The sequence below is a fragment of the Sturnus vulgaris genome, chromosome 5 (genome assembly GCF_052056855.1).
Source record: "Sturnus vulgaris isolate bStuVul1 chromosome 5, bStuVul1.hap1, whole genome shotgun sequence".
In the NCBI taxonomy this organism is placed as follows: Eukaryota; Metazoa; Chordata; class Aves; order Passeriformes; family Sturnidae; genus Sturnus; species Sturnus vulgaris.
This window is the reverse complement of record NC_142247.1, coordinates 3,878,349-3,898,447: the sequence shown is the minus strand read 5'-3', so window position 1 is coordinate 3,898,447 and position 20,099 is coordinate 3,878,349. Positions and strand designations below refer to the sequence as shown.

At 44.4% G+C, this 20,099-nt stretch overlaps 1 protein-coding gene across 1 annotated transcript in view; it reads right to left on the bottom strand.

Annotated features, from left to right (window-relative positions):
* CACNA2D4 (calcium voltage-gated channel auxiliary subunit alpha2delta 4) overlaps nt 1-20,099 on the bottom strand; it is a 121,702-nt gene that overhangs the window by 82,478 nt on the left and 19,125 nt on the right. The window contains exons 10-19 of the mRNA XM_088166047.1: nt 18,956-19,030; nt 17,849-17,938; nt 11,645-11,758; nt 10,549-10,627; nt 8,454-8,587; nt 7,559-7,576; nt 6,308-6,385; nt 4,974-5,054; nt 2,564-2,638; nt 1,586-1,672 (exon numbers count right to left, since the gene is read on the bottom strand). Coding sequence (XP_088022173.1) covers nt 1,586-1,672; nt 2,564-2,638; nt 4,974-5,054; nt 6,308-6,385; nt 7,559-7,576; nt 8,454-8,587; nt 10,549-10,627; nt 11,645-11,758; nt 17,849-17,938; nt 18,956-19,030 — 831 coding nt within the window. The remainder of the gene's footprint in view (nt 1-1,585; nt 1,673-2,563; nt 2,639-4,973; nt 5,055-6,307; nt 6,386-7,558; nt 7,577-8,453; nt 8,588-10,548; nt 10,628-11,644; nt 11,759-17,848; nt 17,939-18,955; nt 19,031-20,099) is intronic.

Sequence of the window (20,099 nt, the reverse complement as noted above, 5' to 3'; positions counted from 1 at the left end):
ATACTGCAACTGATGTTGAGTCTGTCATTGATCTAATACCATAGCTACAAATATGAGTGTTGAAATGTTGGCAGCTTTCTGCTGCAGTGGGTGTATCTTGAGAGCCTCTAGACTTGCTGAAGTCACACTGCAGATATTGCTCACGTCACTGAATGTCTCTGCACCCTCTCTGACTGCAACCTTTCTTTTTTTCTGGAAGATGCAGTACAGGAACACAAAGTGGCTTTTGTTTCTCATGCTGGTTTTGTGATATTTTTTTGTCCTGGATAGTTTTACTCTAATTGCCTAAGGACAGAAACCTTACAATTGTATTTGCATTCAGGTATCAGTGTCACTTGGTCAGGCAGGAACCCACTAGCCAAATAAATATGAGAGCAAAGCAACTTTCTTTCATTTCCTGAATTATTTTTTTAAAATAGCAAACTAGGAAAAGAGGAATAGCTCTGAAAGTGGCTCCAGTGAGAGAGAAAACTACAGTGGGAGCAAAGTCCTATAAGAGATCAGTGAACCTACACAAAGCTGCTGACAACTTGCATCTTGGTGGTTCCACTGCATGTAAAACCTCTTATTTTTGTCTTGCTTTCCACATTACATAGTTCTGCTGTGTTCCCTTTCTCAAATTCTCCCAAATTCCTTTGATGTCACCTTTATACTTGGCCTACACTAGTGGCAGTAGCTCCTTTGATCCTTTGCTGCTCTGTTTGTCCTACCTGTTTAAGTGGATATCTATAGCATCAGATCCGTTTATCTCAGCAGTCTCCCCTGTAATCCAGAAGCATGTGTCTCACAGCTAATTCTATCTTACTCCAAATTCAGCTCTTATCTTCGTAATTTAAGTATCTATTTCCTCCTAGTTCTGAGTAAAAGAAAACCAGCCACAGAGAAATCTCTTTATATTCTCATTTTATCTGGGGTCCTAGATGTGCAAAGCAGCAGTGTGCAGCTGTTAAAGGTGCATGTTGTTTCTTCTCTATCACTTGTTAATAATTTTGCCCAAAAGACAGTAGAAAAGGGTTTGGTTTTATTTTTTATCTTTTCCCTCTGGTCAAGTACTGCTTTCAGTGCCTCTGCACCTGTGCAATAAGGTGGCTTCTGGAATTTTTTTTTTCCCCCAGCTGTCTAAGTCCTTTATTCCCTATGTCTGTTATTAATAGTGACTGCTAGTTTTAGTCTCTTGATGAATGTACTTGCTTGCTCCTGATCCTGTTGAGTGACTTCAGCTGTATCTCACATACAGCACGTGTGGGAGACATCACAGGACACTGCCACACTCCTAAACTACTCTGGCTTTATATTAGGGCAGCATTAGGGCCTTGTACACACAGACTGGAGCATCCTCCAAAGTGCTTGCTTCCTCCTCTCAGCACTTCTTTGTTCCATGAGAAGGAAATCTCATGCTGGGAAGGAAGAGAAGCACTTGGTAGGGGACCTTCATGCTTTGTCCTCTTGTAAACCATTCATGTCTCTTAGAGCCAGTCAGGCACAGAAAAACAACAGGAGTGCCCCCCACATCTTCCATACAGGCACACAAAGTAGTAGAGAGAAGGTGCTACAAGAGCAGCAAAATGCACTTTCTGACACTCACTATTTCATCCTGATCTTCCCACTCCACTTCTGAGAGATCTACGCTGTTGTAGTTCGGCTTTGGCTTCAGTTTCTTTCCTTCTTTATACTGGCATTAAAAAAAAAAAAAGAAAAAGAAAGAAGAATATTCAAATAAGTGGCTAGATCACTTCCTAAACTAACCCTTTGAGAATTGGTGTGTAATTTGAAAAAGAGGGGTGTCTCATTTCTTCTCTGACTAGGAAGGCAGAGTTTGTGCAAATGTCTTCTTGATCCCATGTCACATGTTTCTTTACACTGGCAGTGAGGGGCTAGGGGAGTTCCAGTGGGACAGGCAGCTCCAGGAGAAAGGGACAGACAGAAACACAGCTAAACTTACAGGTAAAGGCTATGGCCTCCTTCTCCTAAACAGATCACTACAACACCCTTGCCTGCAGGAAATCAGGTTTTTTTCTTGCAGCTAAGAGTATAATCCCATTAACATTATAATACCAGCAGGAGATCTTTTGTGGTGGGAGTCAGGCTTTGACTCCACTGACTGAGACTTTTCACCAAGAGCTAACTGACACAAGAGGGCTACTCCACTGACCTCCAGGGCGAGGGAGAAGGCAACTGGGAGAGGCCAATTGATGGTGGAAGGATAAAGCAGCACCTTTTTGCCTGGCTTTGCCTTGTCCCACCCTGTGGTGTCCCTGGGCAAAGCTGCTCTTTGAAGGCAGGGCCACCACGAGGCTTCACAGCAGCTTTCTCTTGTGGTGACCACACTAATGCTCATAGCTGTGAGCAGGTGGATTTGTGCTGACCAGCTCATGTCTGAAATGTAAAATCCTCACACGCCTTGGCATCTCAGCAATGAGGTCAACTGGCCCTCCTGCTCCTGGGTGCCTCTATGTCAGAGGCTGGTGGCCTTCAGAGCTCAAAAACCCCAAAGAAATCAGAAGCAGCGCTGAAGGTCACTGTTCAAGTCAGCAAAGGGTCTCAGATGCACAGCTGTACGTACCAAAGGACGGAGGTCTGGGTGTGAAAGGATGTAGCCATTGTTGGTGTTCAGGAAGGCGTAGCCATGGACACCCAGCTGAGAAAGAGGCATTAGAATAATCAGTGCTTTAGCTACAAACACTGCTGAGTAATGGGTGCTGCTGATACCCAGGCACCACCGATATTGAGAAGTATTTTTTTCTTTTAAAGGTATCAATAAGCAGAAAATAGAATTCATCCCAGAACAGATATCTGTCTGTGCTTGGATGCGCAAAAGGATTTGCAGGTTTGTGTACACATTCAGAAAAATATGCCCTCCTACAGTCTGATTGTCATTGTGGACAATTAGCAGCCAGAGGCAGACTGAGCTCTCCACAGCAGAAAAGGAAAGGGGCAGTGATGGGGAATTCTGCAAACGGCACAGAACCAGTGGTGACAGCTCTGTGTGCCCATCACTGCACTGCAGAGCACTGAATGAACAAGTGGGGATGAATCTCACAGATGGCTTCCCTGGAAACCCAGTCAGGCTTCAGAGGAGCTCTGCATTATGTTTCAGTGCTGGCAAGACCAGACTTAGCCCAGGCCAATTGTACAAGCTTGGAGTCTTAAAATGCTTTTTAAGGAATAGCATGATCTAACAAGAGCAGACACTGGCTGACCTGAGACAATTACTCAGCTCAACCCCATATATAATGCAAATTCCAGCTACACCCTGAGTTGCTAAAAACCTGCAGATAGCCTGTGCTTGCCAAAACAAGAGGTGTCTCAAGGAAAACAACAATGGATAAAGTTTCCATCTTCAAAAAAAAGGTTGCAACTCTATTTTCCTATAGAGACAATCCTGGAGGGATAATGGTAGGGAAGTGAGGAGGTAAGTCATTTACAATCTGTCTCTGCATTCAGGGAATCAATTTGCTATTTCACACGTCCCAGACCAAAACCTTGGAACGTCTCTACCTGAACCAGCTTTTTGAAAAACACACTTGGCTTAACTCAGTGTGGCAAGAATAAAACCAAGACACTGGATCAGCAAATTTCTTTTTTGGCCTATTAAAGCTGAAATTTCCCAGCCCTGTAAAAGCACCATCATTAATATACAAGCTCCAGTGGTCTGGAACACTGGAACTGATCCTTTTGGACCCATATGCCAGGGAATTCAAATTGAGGATCCTAAGTTTCCAAACTGGTCTGGAGTTGGAGGAGTTTCTGAGAAGATATGTCCTGCTACTGATATAATAAAATCCAAAACTTTTCCCCCCTTCCTTTCCTGGCACTGCTTGGAGGAAAGAACAGTGACCTCCCTTAGCCCAGAAGAAAAATTATTGTATATCTGTCCGTTGAGTGACATGGGGAAAGGGAGATGAAAAGGCATTATTCTTATGAAGAAACTAATCATATAAAAATGGACCCAAAGCAGGCAGCTTTGCATGCTGAATGCAGGCACCCTGACACTCACAGTTCCAGGGCTGTCTGCAGGATCATTTCCTACAGCTGCCTGTTAATGGTCTGCCCTGCATCCATGTCTGGAAGCACCACAGAAATTCACAGCTTCTGACAGCACTTTCAGTCCTGTGAGTCTTCAGCAATCAGATTTTGGACAACTGCCTCACTGGTAGTAATTGTCTGATAGTTATTTAAGAGAAAGCGAAAAACTTGAAATGTTGGCTCAAATTTCCAGATTTCGTGGTGGTCCTTGGATGTGCTCGTTGTCTCCTGCTGTGCAGCCTGAACAAAGGGTCACTGCCTGGAATTTACAGCAGAACCCAAACCAAACAGTATGTCTCTAGGGGAATTTCCTATGGATGAACAATTTTTTTTTTTTTTAAGATATATTGAACATAGAGCTAATGGAAAGTTTTTTGACTAATAATTCTGGAGAGCAAGTACTCTATCCAGGTACAGCACAAAGCAAGTGAGAGCCAACTTTCTGTACACTGTCCTGCCAAGAAACCATCATGATGATCTGGAGAAAGGAACCTCTAGGCATGACAGGAGAGTTGGCTCTCCATAATCCATTCAGCCCTCAGTTTTTCTGCTAAGAATATTGACAGTGAAACGAGTACATTTTCTGCCAGCTGGCATGGCAACTCTTGTCCATTGGGAACTGGATATAAAACTTTAATTCTTCTAATATGGGCTGTCACCTCTGAGGGATCTGGGTTGGTGACCATCAGGATGCAAAGGTTCCATGACCTTTTGCCAACCCACTGGATCACCCAGTCCTTGTGCTGCTGAAGCAGCTTAAAAGCTTGTAGCAGTGAATGATTTCATATGTGCTATATAGAAACCACACACCACTACCTCCAACAACTCTTCCCTTATGCTCATAGTTTTTCCTATAGAGCAGAGAAGTGATTTTTCAGTTGTGCCCATGGAAGTGTGAGCAGTGACTTTACTGTGCAAAGGAACCAATTGCATTATCTCAGTCTTACCTTATACCGTGGAGCAAGTTTTAACAACTCCCTCAGTGGTACATCAGAGCCCACCACACCCAGAAGAATGCCATGGGATCGCTTTAAAACAAAGGAGAATCCATTTTCAGAAGCAAAACCTGGGTAGTTTTCTACCTGAAAACACATTATTGTCTCTCCCTAGTAGTCTCTCACCCATCTCCTCTAGGCTTGTGTGAAAGTGGTTATTCAAAACCAATTAACATTCTTCAAAAAGTCCAAAGAGTTATTCCAGTGTTTATGGAAAAGAGTATTTCTACACAACACTAGTTAGTATTCACTACTGTGATTCAGAAATAACATAAAATCACTGAAAACAAGTTTTGAGGGCAAACACCTGCATTCAGCAATAAGGTCAAGAAAATAATGCAAACCAACATGAACGCGTTGATAAATTGGGCCAACTAAATCAAATGCCAAATACAAAACTGTTAACCTAGAAAAAAAAAGGAAATCCCCTCTCCATGACATGGGGATCTGGCTGTTTAATAAGCATCTGGAGAGCACTATAGATAAATTACACACAGGCTCCCACTGCAGTGCTGTGCTAATGCAGGCTACAGCCAGCCCCAGGTGGAGAGGGCAGACAATCTTCTGTATGACCTGCATGAAGAGTTTATCCCTTGTACAGCAATGCTAAGGTACCAGTCTCCATTTTAAAAGGATGCTGAGAAATTAGGAATGCTACAGAAAAGAATGTCTAAAGGGTTTTAAACCCCAGAGGAAATGCCCTTATCAAATCATCTAAATTAGTCAACCTTTTTAATCTTACCAAGATAGACAGGTTTGATTTTTATGGCAGTATAGATGTTTCCCATGAGAACTTACTAAAGGGTACAGGCTTTTTAATCTGAGGAAGCCATTATGACAGGAAGGTGAAGTCAGAAAAATTAAAAGCAGAATTTAGATACTAGTTTTTCACAAAGACTTGGAAACCACGATGACGAGAGCTTGGGCCTGGATGCATTTTTCAATAACACTTCTGCCAAAACCAGGGTATTTGGCTCATCTATGTGAGAGGTAAAGGCCTGCAATAAAATGCAGACTACACAAGGTAATGATCTCTTCCAGCCTGAAATTTCAGGGTCTATGAACTAGGGTCAGTTTGAAAATGGAAGGGATAAACCAAGGAGAAGTGTCATACTTAAGGGGTATTTTGAAGAAATGACAGACTATCGTTCTGACAGATAAATTATCCCCATCCACCCTGCCAGAGGTCTGCTGCCTTTCCTAATGGCCAGATGTTGGTTCAGAGGCGTTTTAGCTTTAGAACCCCTGAAAGTTCTGCTGCCTCCTGTCCCCTGTGCCTCACTCACCGTCTCGTTCTTCTTGCTGAACACTGGCATGGCCACTGTCGTCATGAGCAACAGGCTCTGAGCCTGCGATGCAAAGAGCTGCACAGAACAACAGCATGTGTGTTAGCAAGGGCTGCAGCACCCCAGGGAGCCCCAGGGCAAGGCTCCAGTTCCCAAAGAACCCAGATGTGGACTACAACTGGCCACCTCCTTGCCTCCCACACTTCTAAATACTCTGTGTCCAAGAGGATATGGGATGAAAGTCAGTGAAATGCATTGAAGAGTTGTTTTAATGAAGAGACAGCAACCTGTAGAAGTGGTGGCACAACCTTCTCTTTATGAGTGTAGACACGAGCACTTATACACTGAGTGCACAAACCACCAGCACAAGCATCACAGAACAGAGAAAAAGCAACATAAGTACGAGCAAAATCACAAACAAGGTGTCATCTATACTGCAAACATATGTATAACCACAAATGAAAAACACCACAGACAAATATTTAAATGACACAAATACACACAAAGCCTACTTATATACACTTGTTACTCAACCATCTAAGCTCAGGAAAAAGAGACAAAGTCATGATCCAAACAGACACACCATAGTGAGCTATCTCAATGAGGGATACAGGACATGCATGTGTAATGGGATAAGAGATGTTCCCCATTCAACAGAGGGCAGATGCTTGAAAAGCACACAAGAGGAGGTAAAACAGGCAAGCCGTATGCAAAGGAGTCTCCCAAACATGCCTAGCTATCAAAAGATTCTAATCCTTTGTTGCCAGTAGCATCTCTTCCATCTCTCGTTTGGTGAAGTGAGTAGCAAGGCAAGACATGACCTCTTGTCCCTTTTACAGAGCATGCTGGGAGCCATAAAGGAGTAAGTCAACAATCTAGTCACTTGATGGAGATTTGGACTTGGTATCTTGAATTACTTCTCTGGATAATTTTTTGTGGAATCTTCCCATTCACAGCAACACTGACACTAACACACAGCAAGTAAACTTCTCTTGCACTTACTGGACATGTGGAAAAAGAGATCAGGTGAATTAAGCCACTGCACAGCACAGACAGCCCTACCTACTCTGAACCAACAGCACAGCTCACCAGTACATCCAGCATTTCCTCTTCTTGCTGGTGCAAGAGGACTCTGAGTGCTGCAGCCCCCACCCCTCCAGATGTACAGGCCAGCTGTGGCTGTGAAGGCTGGCACTGACACACCGACTGGCACAAGGGAAACAGCACACACAAAAAACAGGCTGCAGTTACCTCCTCAGACTGTGGCAGCTGGTGGGAGACATGGATGAACACACAAATGAATACATGAATGGAGGAATGAATTACAGACAGGAGAGGCTAGGACAGAGGAAGAGAATGGCAAGACAAAAGGCAAGAAACAAGATGCAGAACAAACTATGCAGCAAACAAATGCCTGTGGCTGCTTTGGGAAGTGTGACCCTACACACTAGTGCCAGAGGTGGCAAGTCTGCTGATAAAATAAACTTCCTGGGTAATTAGCAGCATTTCTGGAGGCTTTGATGAGTACACTCAAGTACCATGTCCCAGCCCTCATTTGGCAAAGGTCATGCAGCAGCAGATACCCCCATGTCACCCTCACAGAGCCAAATGTCTTCCCATAGGGCACACCTGAGACAAAGCAGGGGACATTGGGAGGGCTGACTGTCTGGTCCTTTGCCATGTGTCCTTTGCCCACAAGGCTGGGCTCAGGACTACTGTGGTGAGTTAGGTCTTGTTAGTTTAAGAAAGGAGTGAGCCTGCTGCCTCAGCTGAAATCTGTATCTTTGAGTAGCTACTGGGCTGGAGGAAATCAGTCTGCCCTGAGCCATAAATAATCCATTGTGTGAATAATCCTTTAGAAGGTAACCTGCTTGCACAGAAGCACATCTTAGGTGGAGTTGTGCCTGTGTGATTAGTCCTGGGCACCCGAGTCACTGCAGATTCATGTCTGAATGAATTAAAGATTCATCATCTTCGTGCCATGAAGATGATCGTCATCTTAACTCCAGGAGCAAGCAGAAAAGAAATATTGTCTGTCTCAGTAGAGCCAGAGACCAGTCATTTCCATCAATCAACCAACTCCTGGCTTGTTTTATCTGAATGCCAGGGCTTTATTTAGGTTTTGACTCGTGCTCGGGGTCCTTACCGCGCTGTCCATGTAGGCTTCGGTCCAGATGATGTCGTGGTCGTGGTTGATGACCATGGGCCGGCTGAGCACGTGCAGGTACTCCATGACATTCTCCTGGACATCTGCCAGCGTGGAGATCTGCGTGTAGTAGCCTTCATGGAGAAACAGAGGCGTGAGTCACTCTGCTGACACATCTCCCCCGTTTCTAAATGAGTGCAAAGCTAGAAAACGGAATGTCAAAGACCGTATCTACCCAGGTGGGTAATCTGCCCTTTGTAAAATGGGCCTTGATATACCTTGTATCCAAAAGCATCTGTGGAAATCTAGAGTTTTGAAGCAGTGGTTCTGTTCTAAAATTGGAAGCAATGTGCAAGACAAGAGTCTTGATATAACCAGATTTGTGCAAAGCAGATGCAAAATGTTGCTTCAGGTCTCGGCAAAAACCTTCCACTAATCAGACTCCCTTTAGTCTGAAAGGCCAAACATATACAAGGAAGGTTTTTCACCAGGCTACCTGCTTGTTCTGCCCTATTTTATATTGAGATCAAATTCCCACCTCCTCTTCCAGATTTTTTTCCAGCACTCTTCAGTCTGCCTAGCTTAGCATCCAAGGATGGCAACTACTACCATCTACACATGAGAAGCAGAATAAAAAGTGCAAGTTACCTATTGCCAAAGCTTTGTCCTTGCAGCTGGACCTACAGCACTCTAAAACTACAATAAGGAGTAAAGGGGAAGGATGTTCTCAAGTTACCAAAAGGTGCTCAGAACTAGCTGCTGGTTAGAAGTGCTAACACAGAGTAATGTCACGAGGATTCTTGTGTCCTGCTTCTCACCACAGGCATTGGTTGTACTTGGTGTAGAATACGTCAGAGAGATGGAAAACTTTCCTATCACCAGGAAAACACTGTCATGTGAAAGGGCTCATGTTCTGATAAGCTTTGTGATGTGGAAACAGATTTAGTGTGCTTGAAAACAAGGACCCAAAGAGTTCTAGAATGCATTGAAATAAGAACCAAAATCACAGAGCCCTCTGCACAGCTCAGATCTGGAAAGTGAGAATGCAAGTGCAAAGAGCACATTTTTGTTACCTGGTTATTCAGAAGAGTGCATTCTGACATTTTACAGTGAACCAAGAGTACCATGAATTCTCTGTCACTGAATATACAATCTGATACCCAGGGGTTTGCTTCATTTAACAAAACCTAAAAATATTATGTGCAATTCATAGTGCTGATTAGATGAATGCTTGAGCCTTGAGCATCCCCAGCTCGCAGACATTCCACAGGCCAGCAGCTCTCCTATCAACTGTTTTCAGCTGCAAATGTTCCCCTGCATTTCATGCTCTGCTGGAACCACTGCTCAGGCTGGAAAACAGTTTGTACCTGACACCCAGCTTCAGTTTTCCCTCCCTTTCCCTGTTTAAACAGGACACTGATGTAAGTAGCATTACTGTCTCCAGAGGCCAGGTCATCCCCAAACATGGATGGCTTTTTTTTTCCCCTCCATTTCTTCCTTTACTCTTGCAGACTCTGACAGTGCTAACTTGACTTTTTAACTGGCCCCAAATGCATAGAGGTGACTCACCTACTGTGGATGGATTTTCTCATTCACGTAATTTCATGCCAGTTAGAGAGAACAGTGGGTTTGGGATGGGATTAACAAGCTATTTTGGTGCCTCAGTGAAAATCACTTACACACAAAGATTTTGGCCAGGATACAGGGGTTAACCTGCAGACCTTGTGAAAATTGCTGTAAAATCTTTAAAGCAGCAATGTTTGTTTTATATCTCAGCCAAAAGATGTCAGGCTCTTTGACAGAGCTTTGGACAGATTGTCAAAAGCCAGCAACTGGGACACAATAAGCACAGGGGACTTAGGTGGACTACAGCCAGCATGAATCTCGGTCATAGTGTCCCTTGGCTTGGTGACAGGAAAATGTGGTGGCTCAGCACGGAGGACTTGTGTTAGTTGGACACAGGCACACTTCATGTGAGCCAGCAGGGTCTGCTTTTTCCTTAGGTTGCCTTCCAAGCAAGGGCTTGTGGGCCCCAGCAGTGGTGGGTAAGCCTTGGAGGGCTGCAGGGAGGTTGGGCACCGTTCCTGCACAGCACCTTTGTTGTTGCAGGCGATCCATTTCACATTTGGGGCAAAAGTGACCTCCCGTCCAATGAGGTATGTGAACACCCGGACCTGCAAGGGTGCAAAGACAGGAGAATTAGGCTGTAATGTGCTACCAAATCCAAATGGCTGAAGTTTGGCACCCTCTTGTGCTCTGGTGTGAATGTGTTGGGAGCAATGGCTCTGCCTTCATGCAGAGGAGCCTCTTGCACCATTTGTTTCCTGTTTTGTGGCCTGGAACTTGATTTCCAATTACAATAAGCCAAGTAGCACCCAGAATCATCAGAATAACAATGCAAAAGTGCAAATTCTGTTTGATTTTATGATAGCAGCTCTGCCAGGCACTCAGCAACCACATGCAGAGAGGTTTATGGCTCCCAGGAATCCTTTACCCAGGGGAACAGCTGGCCACATGAATCATTTAGAGAGCTTTACCATTTCTCTTGGGTTTAACCACCAACAAAAGAGCCAATTCCAAAATAAACTGTTTTAATAGCTCCCTGCTCTGGTCTCTCACTAGGCTGCTTCTCTCCCTTTGTGCATTGTTGCTAGCTGGGATGAGGTAAACAAATAAGCCAGGAGGGTTTAGGATGAGCAGAGGTCTGTTCCACTTTCACAGCCAGCTCTGCTGGTGCAAGTCTGTAATCACAGACATCAGAGTAAACAGGGCTGGAAGGCACCTAGAGAGGCTGTTTAGATCATTCCCCTGGCTGCCATAAGAACTCAGAATAGCCAAACCTTTCCTGAACAGGATCAATTATAAACAGTCCTGCATGGAATTAAAACTCTTAGCAAAAGTTGGTTTTTAATTTTGAAATACTCAACTCAGCCTTTATATAATCTTATCAGGAGAACATTTTAAAACAAACCTTTATAAGACAAAGCTGATGAAAAAGAAAAGCTTCCCTGACCTAGAGATAGGCATTTGTAATCCTCTCACCTCGGAAGTCTCCAGGCCTGGCTGCTTTGCTTGCATTTACAGTCAGGGTATTCAGGACTATGTGAATGCTTGGCTTATTCTCTTCTACTCCCACCCCACCAGAACTGCACCTTTCCCCTCCCTTTCTGTTTATCACTCCCCAGACAAACCTTTCGATCAGGCCAGTTGTATTTTTCAAACACAGCTTCATAATCCTCCACGGCTCCATCGGTGATCAGCATGATGGCTTGGTTACACAGACCTCCTTGGCCAGCGTCTCTGAACTACAAACACAGAGGGAGAGCACTGCTTATGCCAGCACAGGCTGTTTTTGAGGAACTGCACTCTGTTTTTTTACAGTGGGCCAGATCATGACTTCCATTTGCAAACCTCACCCTGCTCAGAAAGAGGATTGTGTTCGCATGCTGTGTATAGATTTTTTTATTTATACAGCCTTGCCTGGCACATGCAGACACAGGAGGCCTTACAGAAGTAAAATAATGAGGAGAAAAGAAGTGGAGGAAGGGTGTGATTCCCTGCTGCTTCACATCTTGCACAGTCGCATTAGTTTATGCAAAACAAATATAGATTGACCATAAACATGGTAATTCTGATTTGACAGCAGTAACTGTCACTTTTTATGGCAGAAAATGTGAGAGAAGTGGGAAATCAGTCTCATTATTTCAGGGTGAATCCATCAATCTGCCAAAGAACAGCAAAGAAAGGCAGGAGCATATGAGAAAAAAAGGGTACTGCCATCAGAGCTGGGAAAGGTTATGGATGTGCCAGAGAGAGAGGCCGTACACTGACATGACAGCTGACCTGTTATCTATGCATAAGGGATTTTTAAGGCAGAGCAGAAGTGCAGCAGGACTCTGGTACAAACACTGGCGTGCTCCCAAGGGCACCTGCAGAGGTGTTGGACAGACCAGCGAGGCAGACCCTGCCTGTCCAGCCAGGGAGAACCAGCCTTGGAATGCTGCCTGTCTCCTGCTCTGTGTGCTTCCCGTGCCCCCAGCTACCTGCTCTAGAGAACTGAGAGCCTTATGCAACATCAACACGGTGCTAAAGCCAGCAGCAGAGGCAGCTGAGGCCATCCCAGGGACAAAACTGAGCAGCCACTTCACTGCAGCTGCCAGCTCGGTGGCACTCTGTGCTTCTCCTTGTCCTGCCTCTCCCTGCTGCTGTGCTCTGAGCAAGGAAAAGCCTGAGCAACAGAGGAGGGCACAGAAACTGATGCAGAGCTAAAAAATTATGGGAAGAAGGAGAGATGACAGCTCTCCTGCTAACAAAGATAAATGAGATAGTGCAAGATGAAGAGTATACAGGAGACCAGCTGAAGGGTGACTAAGGTTACATCAAACAGCAGCAGTTCTAAACTGGAGAGGGTAGTTGTATCTTACAAATGAGAAAAAAGGTATCCAAGTGGCAAGATTAATTACAGAAAATGAAATCCCTGTATGGGAGAATAAGAGCATAGACCGTGAACTGGGAGTTTTTAGATGTTTCAGAGTTCAATTCCCAACTCCTTTCAAGTTTGGTAATGCTCTGCTATGACAGACAAATGCCTTTACCAGCGTGGCTGGTCCTGTGGTTCCACTGCAGATTAACATCATGACCATGATTACCTCGAAGCCAGTTCCAAGCCCAGATTTCCCCAGTAATTTCACCCCTCCTACAATTATGTTGCAATTGTCCCTTATTGTGAAATTACCAGGTTCAGTGCTAATATCACCATAATGTCACCTTCTGCCACCATCTATGTTATCAGTCCTGCCTCCTCCAACTTCACACAGTACCTTAACTTTACTGCAGGAAGCCTGGATTCACCAGCTTCTGAATGACCACAGGTGCAAACCCCTCTCTGGCTGTGACCAGAACCAGGAGAGATGACCAGGAGTGAGAAGGGTGCTGTAATAGGTTCATTTCTAACTAGCTGCTCTCAGGTGAAACATCTGTGGGAAGCACTGAGTCAGGATGGGGTGTCTGGATGTGCTCCTCCTTCCTCGTGTCCCTCATTCAGAGGGGAGACAGGCAGCAAAGGCTGAGGGTGTGCAACAAGAACAAACACAGGATGCTCTTAGGAACAAAAGCAGGTGAGAGCCACATGGGATTCTGCTAAAGACCAGCAGTTAGGAAATAACCAGAGCACCAAGTGAGCTATTTCTAGGACAGAGATCAACTGGGTGCAGATTAGCAGGGAGAACAGTGTGAGTGTCCATCAGGGAGGCACAGGGTGAATTCCCAGGGCTCAGATCACAGATATATGAACCTTGTGGTTACGAAAGCAGATTATGCCAAACTGTTGCAATCTACAATATGTCTGTTTTTATTATTATTAAATTAACACTTGGTTAAGGTCACCCGCCATTTCATCAAACTACTTAAGATCTCTTCACGAAGCTTACTTCAGAACTCATAATACTGAGACACTGAGAAATTAGATGCTGTATCAGAACCAGCAATCTCCTAATTACAGGAGTAGATGATATTTTCAACAGGGAAAATGAGATCATCAGTGTCATAGAAATGGAGATTAAAAAGACAGATTTAGAAAACAAACGAACAAGAGGTAATCCCTGGTTTTTAGGTCTTTTGTGACTGGCTGCAGCTGTAGCAAATGATCTGACAGCATTCACAGCAAGCTCCGAGCATAATTCCCTGCTCTGACTGAAGTCTCAGGAACGTGCAAGAAGGGGAGATGAGGAATAACATGTCCACAGAAGAGATGTCTGAAGAAATGCAGGCTAGAGCTGGGTCAGTGAAGGAGGCACGGGGCTGTGTAACTTCAGTCACGTTGCCAGGACTAACAGGCATGCTCTAATTAATTCAGGGTCACAGTCTCTGGTACTCCCTTGTTTGCTCACTGCCTTTTACTCTGCAGTTATAGGCTGGCACGGAGCTCCTAGTGAAGCAATAGGAACCATCAGCACGGCTCAGATGTGCAGGCACACGTGCTGAGTATGTGCACGTCTGACCAGGAGACTGAGCAGCCCCTTTCCATCTCCTCCTGCCCCATTATTATGCAGATCTGCCTCTGGAGTGGCCTCCAGAACTACTGAAAATTCAAACTTGGTGGAAAGCGTCTCATGGGGAGAAAATCAGCAGCAGACAAGAAAACAAAGCCAGTGAAGGAGAAACAAGAAAGGGTGTTAAGCAAAATAGTAGGAACTGGTAAACAGGAAATTCTGAGCTTTGCATATCCTGAAAAATATGCTGTAGAATACAGGTCCATAAAAATGTGACTGGAATCAAGAAACAATTTCTAAGTGATCAGAGAAGAAGCAAGAAAGGGTGTAAAAACAATATGATGCCAGATGATAAAAAACAGAGGGAGATGGTCAGGCAGAGAGGCTTTAGAGCCTCCATCCTTTATCATCAAAAGAAAATTATTGTAATGGCTGGGTACCTGCTGAAGTGATAAACTAAGAAAAGGATGAATGAATTAGAGGCAGGGTCACAAAGTGGTAGGGTTAAAACAAAAACTAATGAAAGCATTTGAATAATCTGTGCTCAGCATGAAGGGAGAGAATTGCAGAAGGTGTAGCTGAACTACTTGCCTCATAGGCTGAGACCTGACTGGGACTATACAAGAGCCCAAAGGATGAAGAGGGAATCAACAAAAAGCACAGAAGATGGATGGATGGATAAACTGTCCTTAAACATCTAGCATGCTGATAGAAAAATTAGTAACACACGCATCTTGTGAGTACATAAATGAAATACACACAAGTAAGACATGAGAGGCCACAAACCTTTGTTTACTTAAATCAGCATACAGGTTCATTCTTTTTATGGCACCAGTTTGCTCAAGTTACTCAGAATTTTTTGTCTCACTGAAATCCAATCTGTTACCAGTTTCATCATCTTTTTTCCACCTATAGCCATTCTGGAATGACCCACTCAATTAGCTTCAATATTTATGTGATTTCTGAGATCAGCAGTGAGTCAAGACATGACTGAATCAGCCTGGTGGTAAGAGAAAACATCATTCTAAGGTGGCCTCGAAAAGCAAAACTTGGCTTTTCTTGTCCTCCACGGGGTGGGAAAAGCAACAGCTTTCAAAATACTTGCTCTGAGTGTATCCTGAGAAAGGAGGACACACGTACATTGGAAAGGAGAGGCAGTGGCTCGAACACAGAAGAGGAGGGTGGATACTGCCTGGGGAGGGATGCTGCAGAGACACATCAGCTGGATAGGAATTAACAATGTGACAGTGCCTGAAAAAAACGAAGCTGTTGTCTTATGTCCTGTTAAGAGGACATACACGGTGTGTAAAACAGGGAAGGCAATTATTCTGCTCTGCTTAGCACCTGATAGCTCTCAGCTGCAGCACTCACACACTGTTGGGAGGATGCTTCTTCAGCCTGGAAGCAGAACAAAACGGTAAAAATCCTGCAGGAAAAAGGGGAGAGAACAAGGCAGGCCAAGCTTGTTGAAACAAGGAAGAGAGTAGTAAGATAGATTAAAACTTAATAAATAAGAAAAGACCTCAAATGATAGCACTTTACATCTGAGAATTTTGAAGCACTTGATAAATGTGTGCTTAAGACCACGGTTTCCCTGGGATGCATATTTTATTGAAACCACTTGGTTTGTGGCTACATGGAAATGGAGAGTTCAAGTGGTTTATTGAGCATGGCAGAGGGACACGGGGGTCTCTGGCTAACTGCCCTCCTGAAACTGCTCTGAAAATTGCATCACGGATTAAAATATGCCCTGCCTTCCCCAGAGGATAATGGAGGAAAACAAAGACAGTGAGAGATCTGTGCTCTTCTTCAACCCCTCTTTGCTACTCATACCTCATTGAGTGGGTCTCTGCTGGGCTATTAATGCTGTGAGCAATTGGACTGAGGAAAATTACCAGGGAAATTTTGCAGCCACTTTCATTACAGATATTATTCCTGGCTGTCTGTTGTAATCAGCAAAGGCTCTTTCATCAGTGTGATGTCGCAATTTTCATTCTCTTGCGAATGCTCCCATGAGCATTAACAGGAGAATCTGAGAGTGGGAGTTCTGTCTGATGAGAAGGGGGTGATCAATTCCACCAAAGTTCCCCTTTCTGCTGACTGTGGCTGCACAGATTTGTTTTGGGGCACACTGATGAAAACCCTTTTCCTTTGCTATTACCAGTACAGGTCTAAGAAACTTGAGGAGATGATTTCAGAGAGCCCTTAAGGCACCCTTTTGCCTTAAGCTGTGGTACTTGCAGAGCCTGGGCTGCTCCAGCTGCTGATGTTAAGGCACTCTGTTTCACACATTTCTTTGGTAATGAAGATACCAAAGTATCTGAAACACTGTTTTATGGACAGCCACTTCCAAGGCACAGAAGAGCACGACTTTCCTCATCTGCAGGTGCTCAAATGCCTGAGCTTTGTCCCCAGATCCAAGGTGACAGCCAAAGGCATGAAGTGTTCACTCACTTCACTTGTGAGTGAATAACAGCAGAAGGTTTTATCACCGCTGGGTGCTGTACTGTCCAAGAGCAATCTCAGAGCTGTTTAGAGCTCATTAAGCAAGAAAGAATCAACAAGAATCAAGATAAGCGATGACTACTGAAATTGTTGACTGTATTTTTTAATGCTAAATAGAGAGAAAAACGACATTCTTTACCCATCAAGGAGTTTCTTCTTTATTGTTGCAGTGGAGTCATGTTAGTCCACTGGGGTGCTTGGGCAACACTCTCTCCTTGTAAGTATCTTTGGTTTAGATATGTCAGTGGAGGATGTATTTTGTCTCAGCTTTTAAGGCCCCTTCCAACCCAAGCCCTTCTATGATTCTATGACCCACAATCCCACTACAGACAGTGCCATGAGGGGATGGAGGCATTCAGCTGGTTCTTGGTCCTTTTTCTTGTTACCACTCCTTACAAAACATAATTTAAATTTTATGTTTACCTCTAGGCTACTGAATTTCCTATTCACATGAGGCAATGAATCATTTATGGTTCATATCAGAGGGATTAATTCTCCTGTACCTGTGATTTCTTCCCCAAGCACTGATACTCGGCAAAGCGACATTGAAATAAATCTGAAGAATGATCTTTCACATTCTTCATTATCATCACTGCTCACTAATAACATTATTTACACCCAGAACTGTGGCCCTCAGCTGGTCAGTTATATTTTATTGCCATCTGTAAAGGTGCCTGGGCAATGCCCAGTTGTGGGGCTCATTAAGAAAACTCGTGAGGCCACAGCCTTGCTGGCTCCTGAGCCTTCCTGGGCTGGTGGCTGTGGCCATCATGCACAAACCAACACTGCCCCTAGGATGGGTGAGCCCTGCACACTGCTTGGCACAAATTTGGGATCCCTGGGAGCACTGCAGCACCCCGAGGGATGTCCTGTCACACAAGCATCAGCACCAGCTCTTACCTCTCTCAGGATTTTGAAGGATTCTGTCAAAGCCTTGCTCACAGTCCCCACTCCTTTTGCCTGCAGTTCATCCACCAGCTGCTTGAAGTGCTGCCATGAAGAGAAGGGGAAAAAAAGCCAGGAATGAGTAGCAGGCAGGGTGTTCCCTTTGACCAGGGAAGGAAAGGGAAGCCCAGAAAAGGCTGTGCCCATCCAGCTCCAGCAGGACTGCATTTCTCAGTCTCTGCACTGTGAACCACTGACAATCCATGTAAGATCATGGAAGGTGCAAAACTGCTGGAAATCTGACTTTCCCTTATCTGCTCCTTCAGGGAAAAAAAATTCGTGTACACCCCAAAGCGATAGGATGGGGAAAAAGAAAAAAAAATTGAATGCTTGTCTATGACTTAAATGGCATTGATCTGCTTAAATTAAACCCTCTATGTAAGATAGTGTCTAGGATATTTGGGAATTCTTTGGGGAACACTGCAGAAGACATCACCCTCTGCAGTCACTCTGTGACCTAGGGCTAATCTGGGAAAGAAATCTGGTTGTTGAAGGCGTTCAGGGATGTAGTAACACAAACTAAAAAAATTGAAAGAGGAAGGAAAAAAGAAAACAGGGAGAGAAGTTAAAAATACCAGTGAGCCCAGAGGGTGGTGGAACAGCTTGGCCACCTCAGGGCTGCTGAACCCTCCTGGATCAGAGCAGCAAAACCCCTCCTCAGAGAGGGCTCGCTGGTCCACCCTGATGAAGGATCAGGCCAGGCTGAGAACATATTCTGCATGAAAGGACAGGTAATTCCCATTTCTGAGGGCTGAGGATGTGGGGTGTCCAAGACAGAGACCTTTTGCCCTCTGCTCAGTTTTTAAGAAGGCAGCCTGGGCTGGGTGTGCTCGTGGGGCAGCAGTGGGGACACAGGGAAGCTGTGGCTGCTGCTCACCCCCAGCTGAACCCATGGCACAGCCAGGGTGAGCCAGAGCCAGCACACAGCCCTGAACTGTGCTGGCTTCTGAAATAAAAACCTTGTTCCTTGTCCCTGGAGTTTCACCTCACAGCATCTCAACCCCCTGCTCTGCCTATGTGAAAAGAGCACCTGAGTTACCCTGAGAGGGGCCTGGTACTCACCTCTCTGTTATCTCTGTCTGCTTGGACCAGGATACCCTTAAAACAGGGCTCAATAAAATGAACATAATCATTGTACTGCAAAGAGAAAATGAGAACAAAGGGGTTGTCATGGGAGAAAATTCACAAAATGGGTTCATGCCCTAGGTGGATGTTCAGGAAACAGCATGGAGCATTATGCCATTTTATACCTGTTTCCCTTACAAATATGATATTTTAAAATATAAACATATATTTTATGTTTATAGTGACCATGGCAAACTAGGATTTTGATGAATCTTCTGTTTGTTTGAATAACCCACTAATTACAGTGTTTTGCTGAGCTCTAGCTGAGCATATTTACACATACAAAGTTACTTTTTTTTCTTTTCTCCCCACTCACACCACAAAGTTTTTATCCCCACTTTATGAACTTGTATCCCTGGCCTTGCCTCTACCACTTTTTGCACATAATTTTAACTTCTGGGGACTCTGTGAGTCCCCAGCCACCAGTGGAACCTTACAACCTGAAGTTTGAAGCTTCTGGTGCACGGCTGAGCAATAAAAAAAAAAAATAAAAAAAAATCAGGTGAGCACACATCCACTGGACTGGGATAATTAGGGGAGTGGATGATTCCAGGCTGTTACATGTGAGATAAAGCTTGGTAAGGCCCCTGTGAGCCTTTTCCTGCAAGGTTCCTGAGAGTGCAATTCCTAAGAGGCCACTGATGCTCAGCTGATCAATAGGAGCTTAGGTCAGGCTGTAATGCCTCTGAGCCAGCAGGTTCTTGGTGTGAGTGCAATAAAGGAATATATATATATATAAATATATCTATAAAACAGGGTATTTCTGGGATTGTTTTTGAAGAACAGATGATATTTCAAACTCCTTAATGACTCCCCTCCATTTTTCTGCCAACACTGTTCACTCTTCCATCTGTCCAGTCATATAAAGACAGAATTGTTGCCACTGGAGTTTCTAATTAGCTAACATAAGAAGCTATCAACAAAAAGTAGAATTTATATCTCAGTGGCTGTGTCCTGGCAAGCTATCATAGAAAGAAGCCTGGGGAGGAGATGGAGTTTGAATTAGCTGTGAAAATTAGAAGGCAAGGAGCCTTTAACATGGCACCAGTCTTGCTATGAGTCATGGAAAGACGTTTTGCTT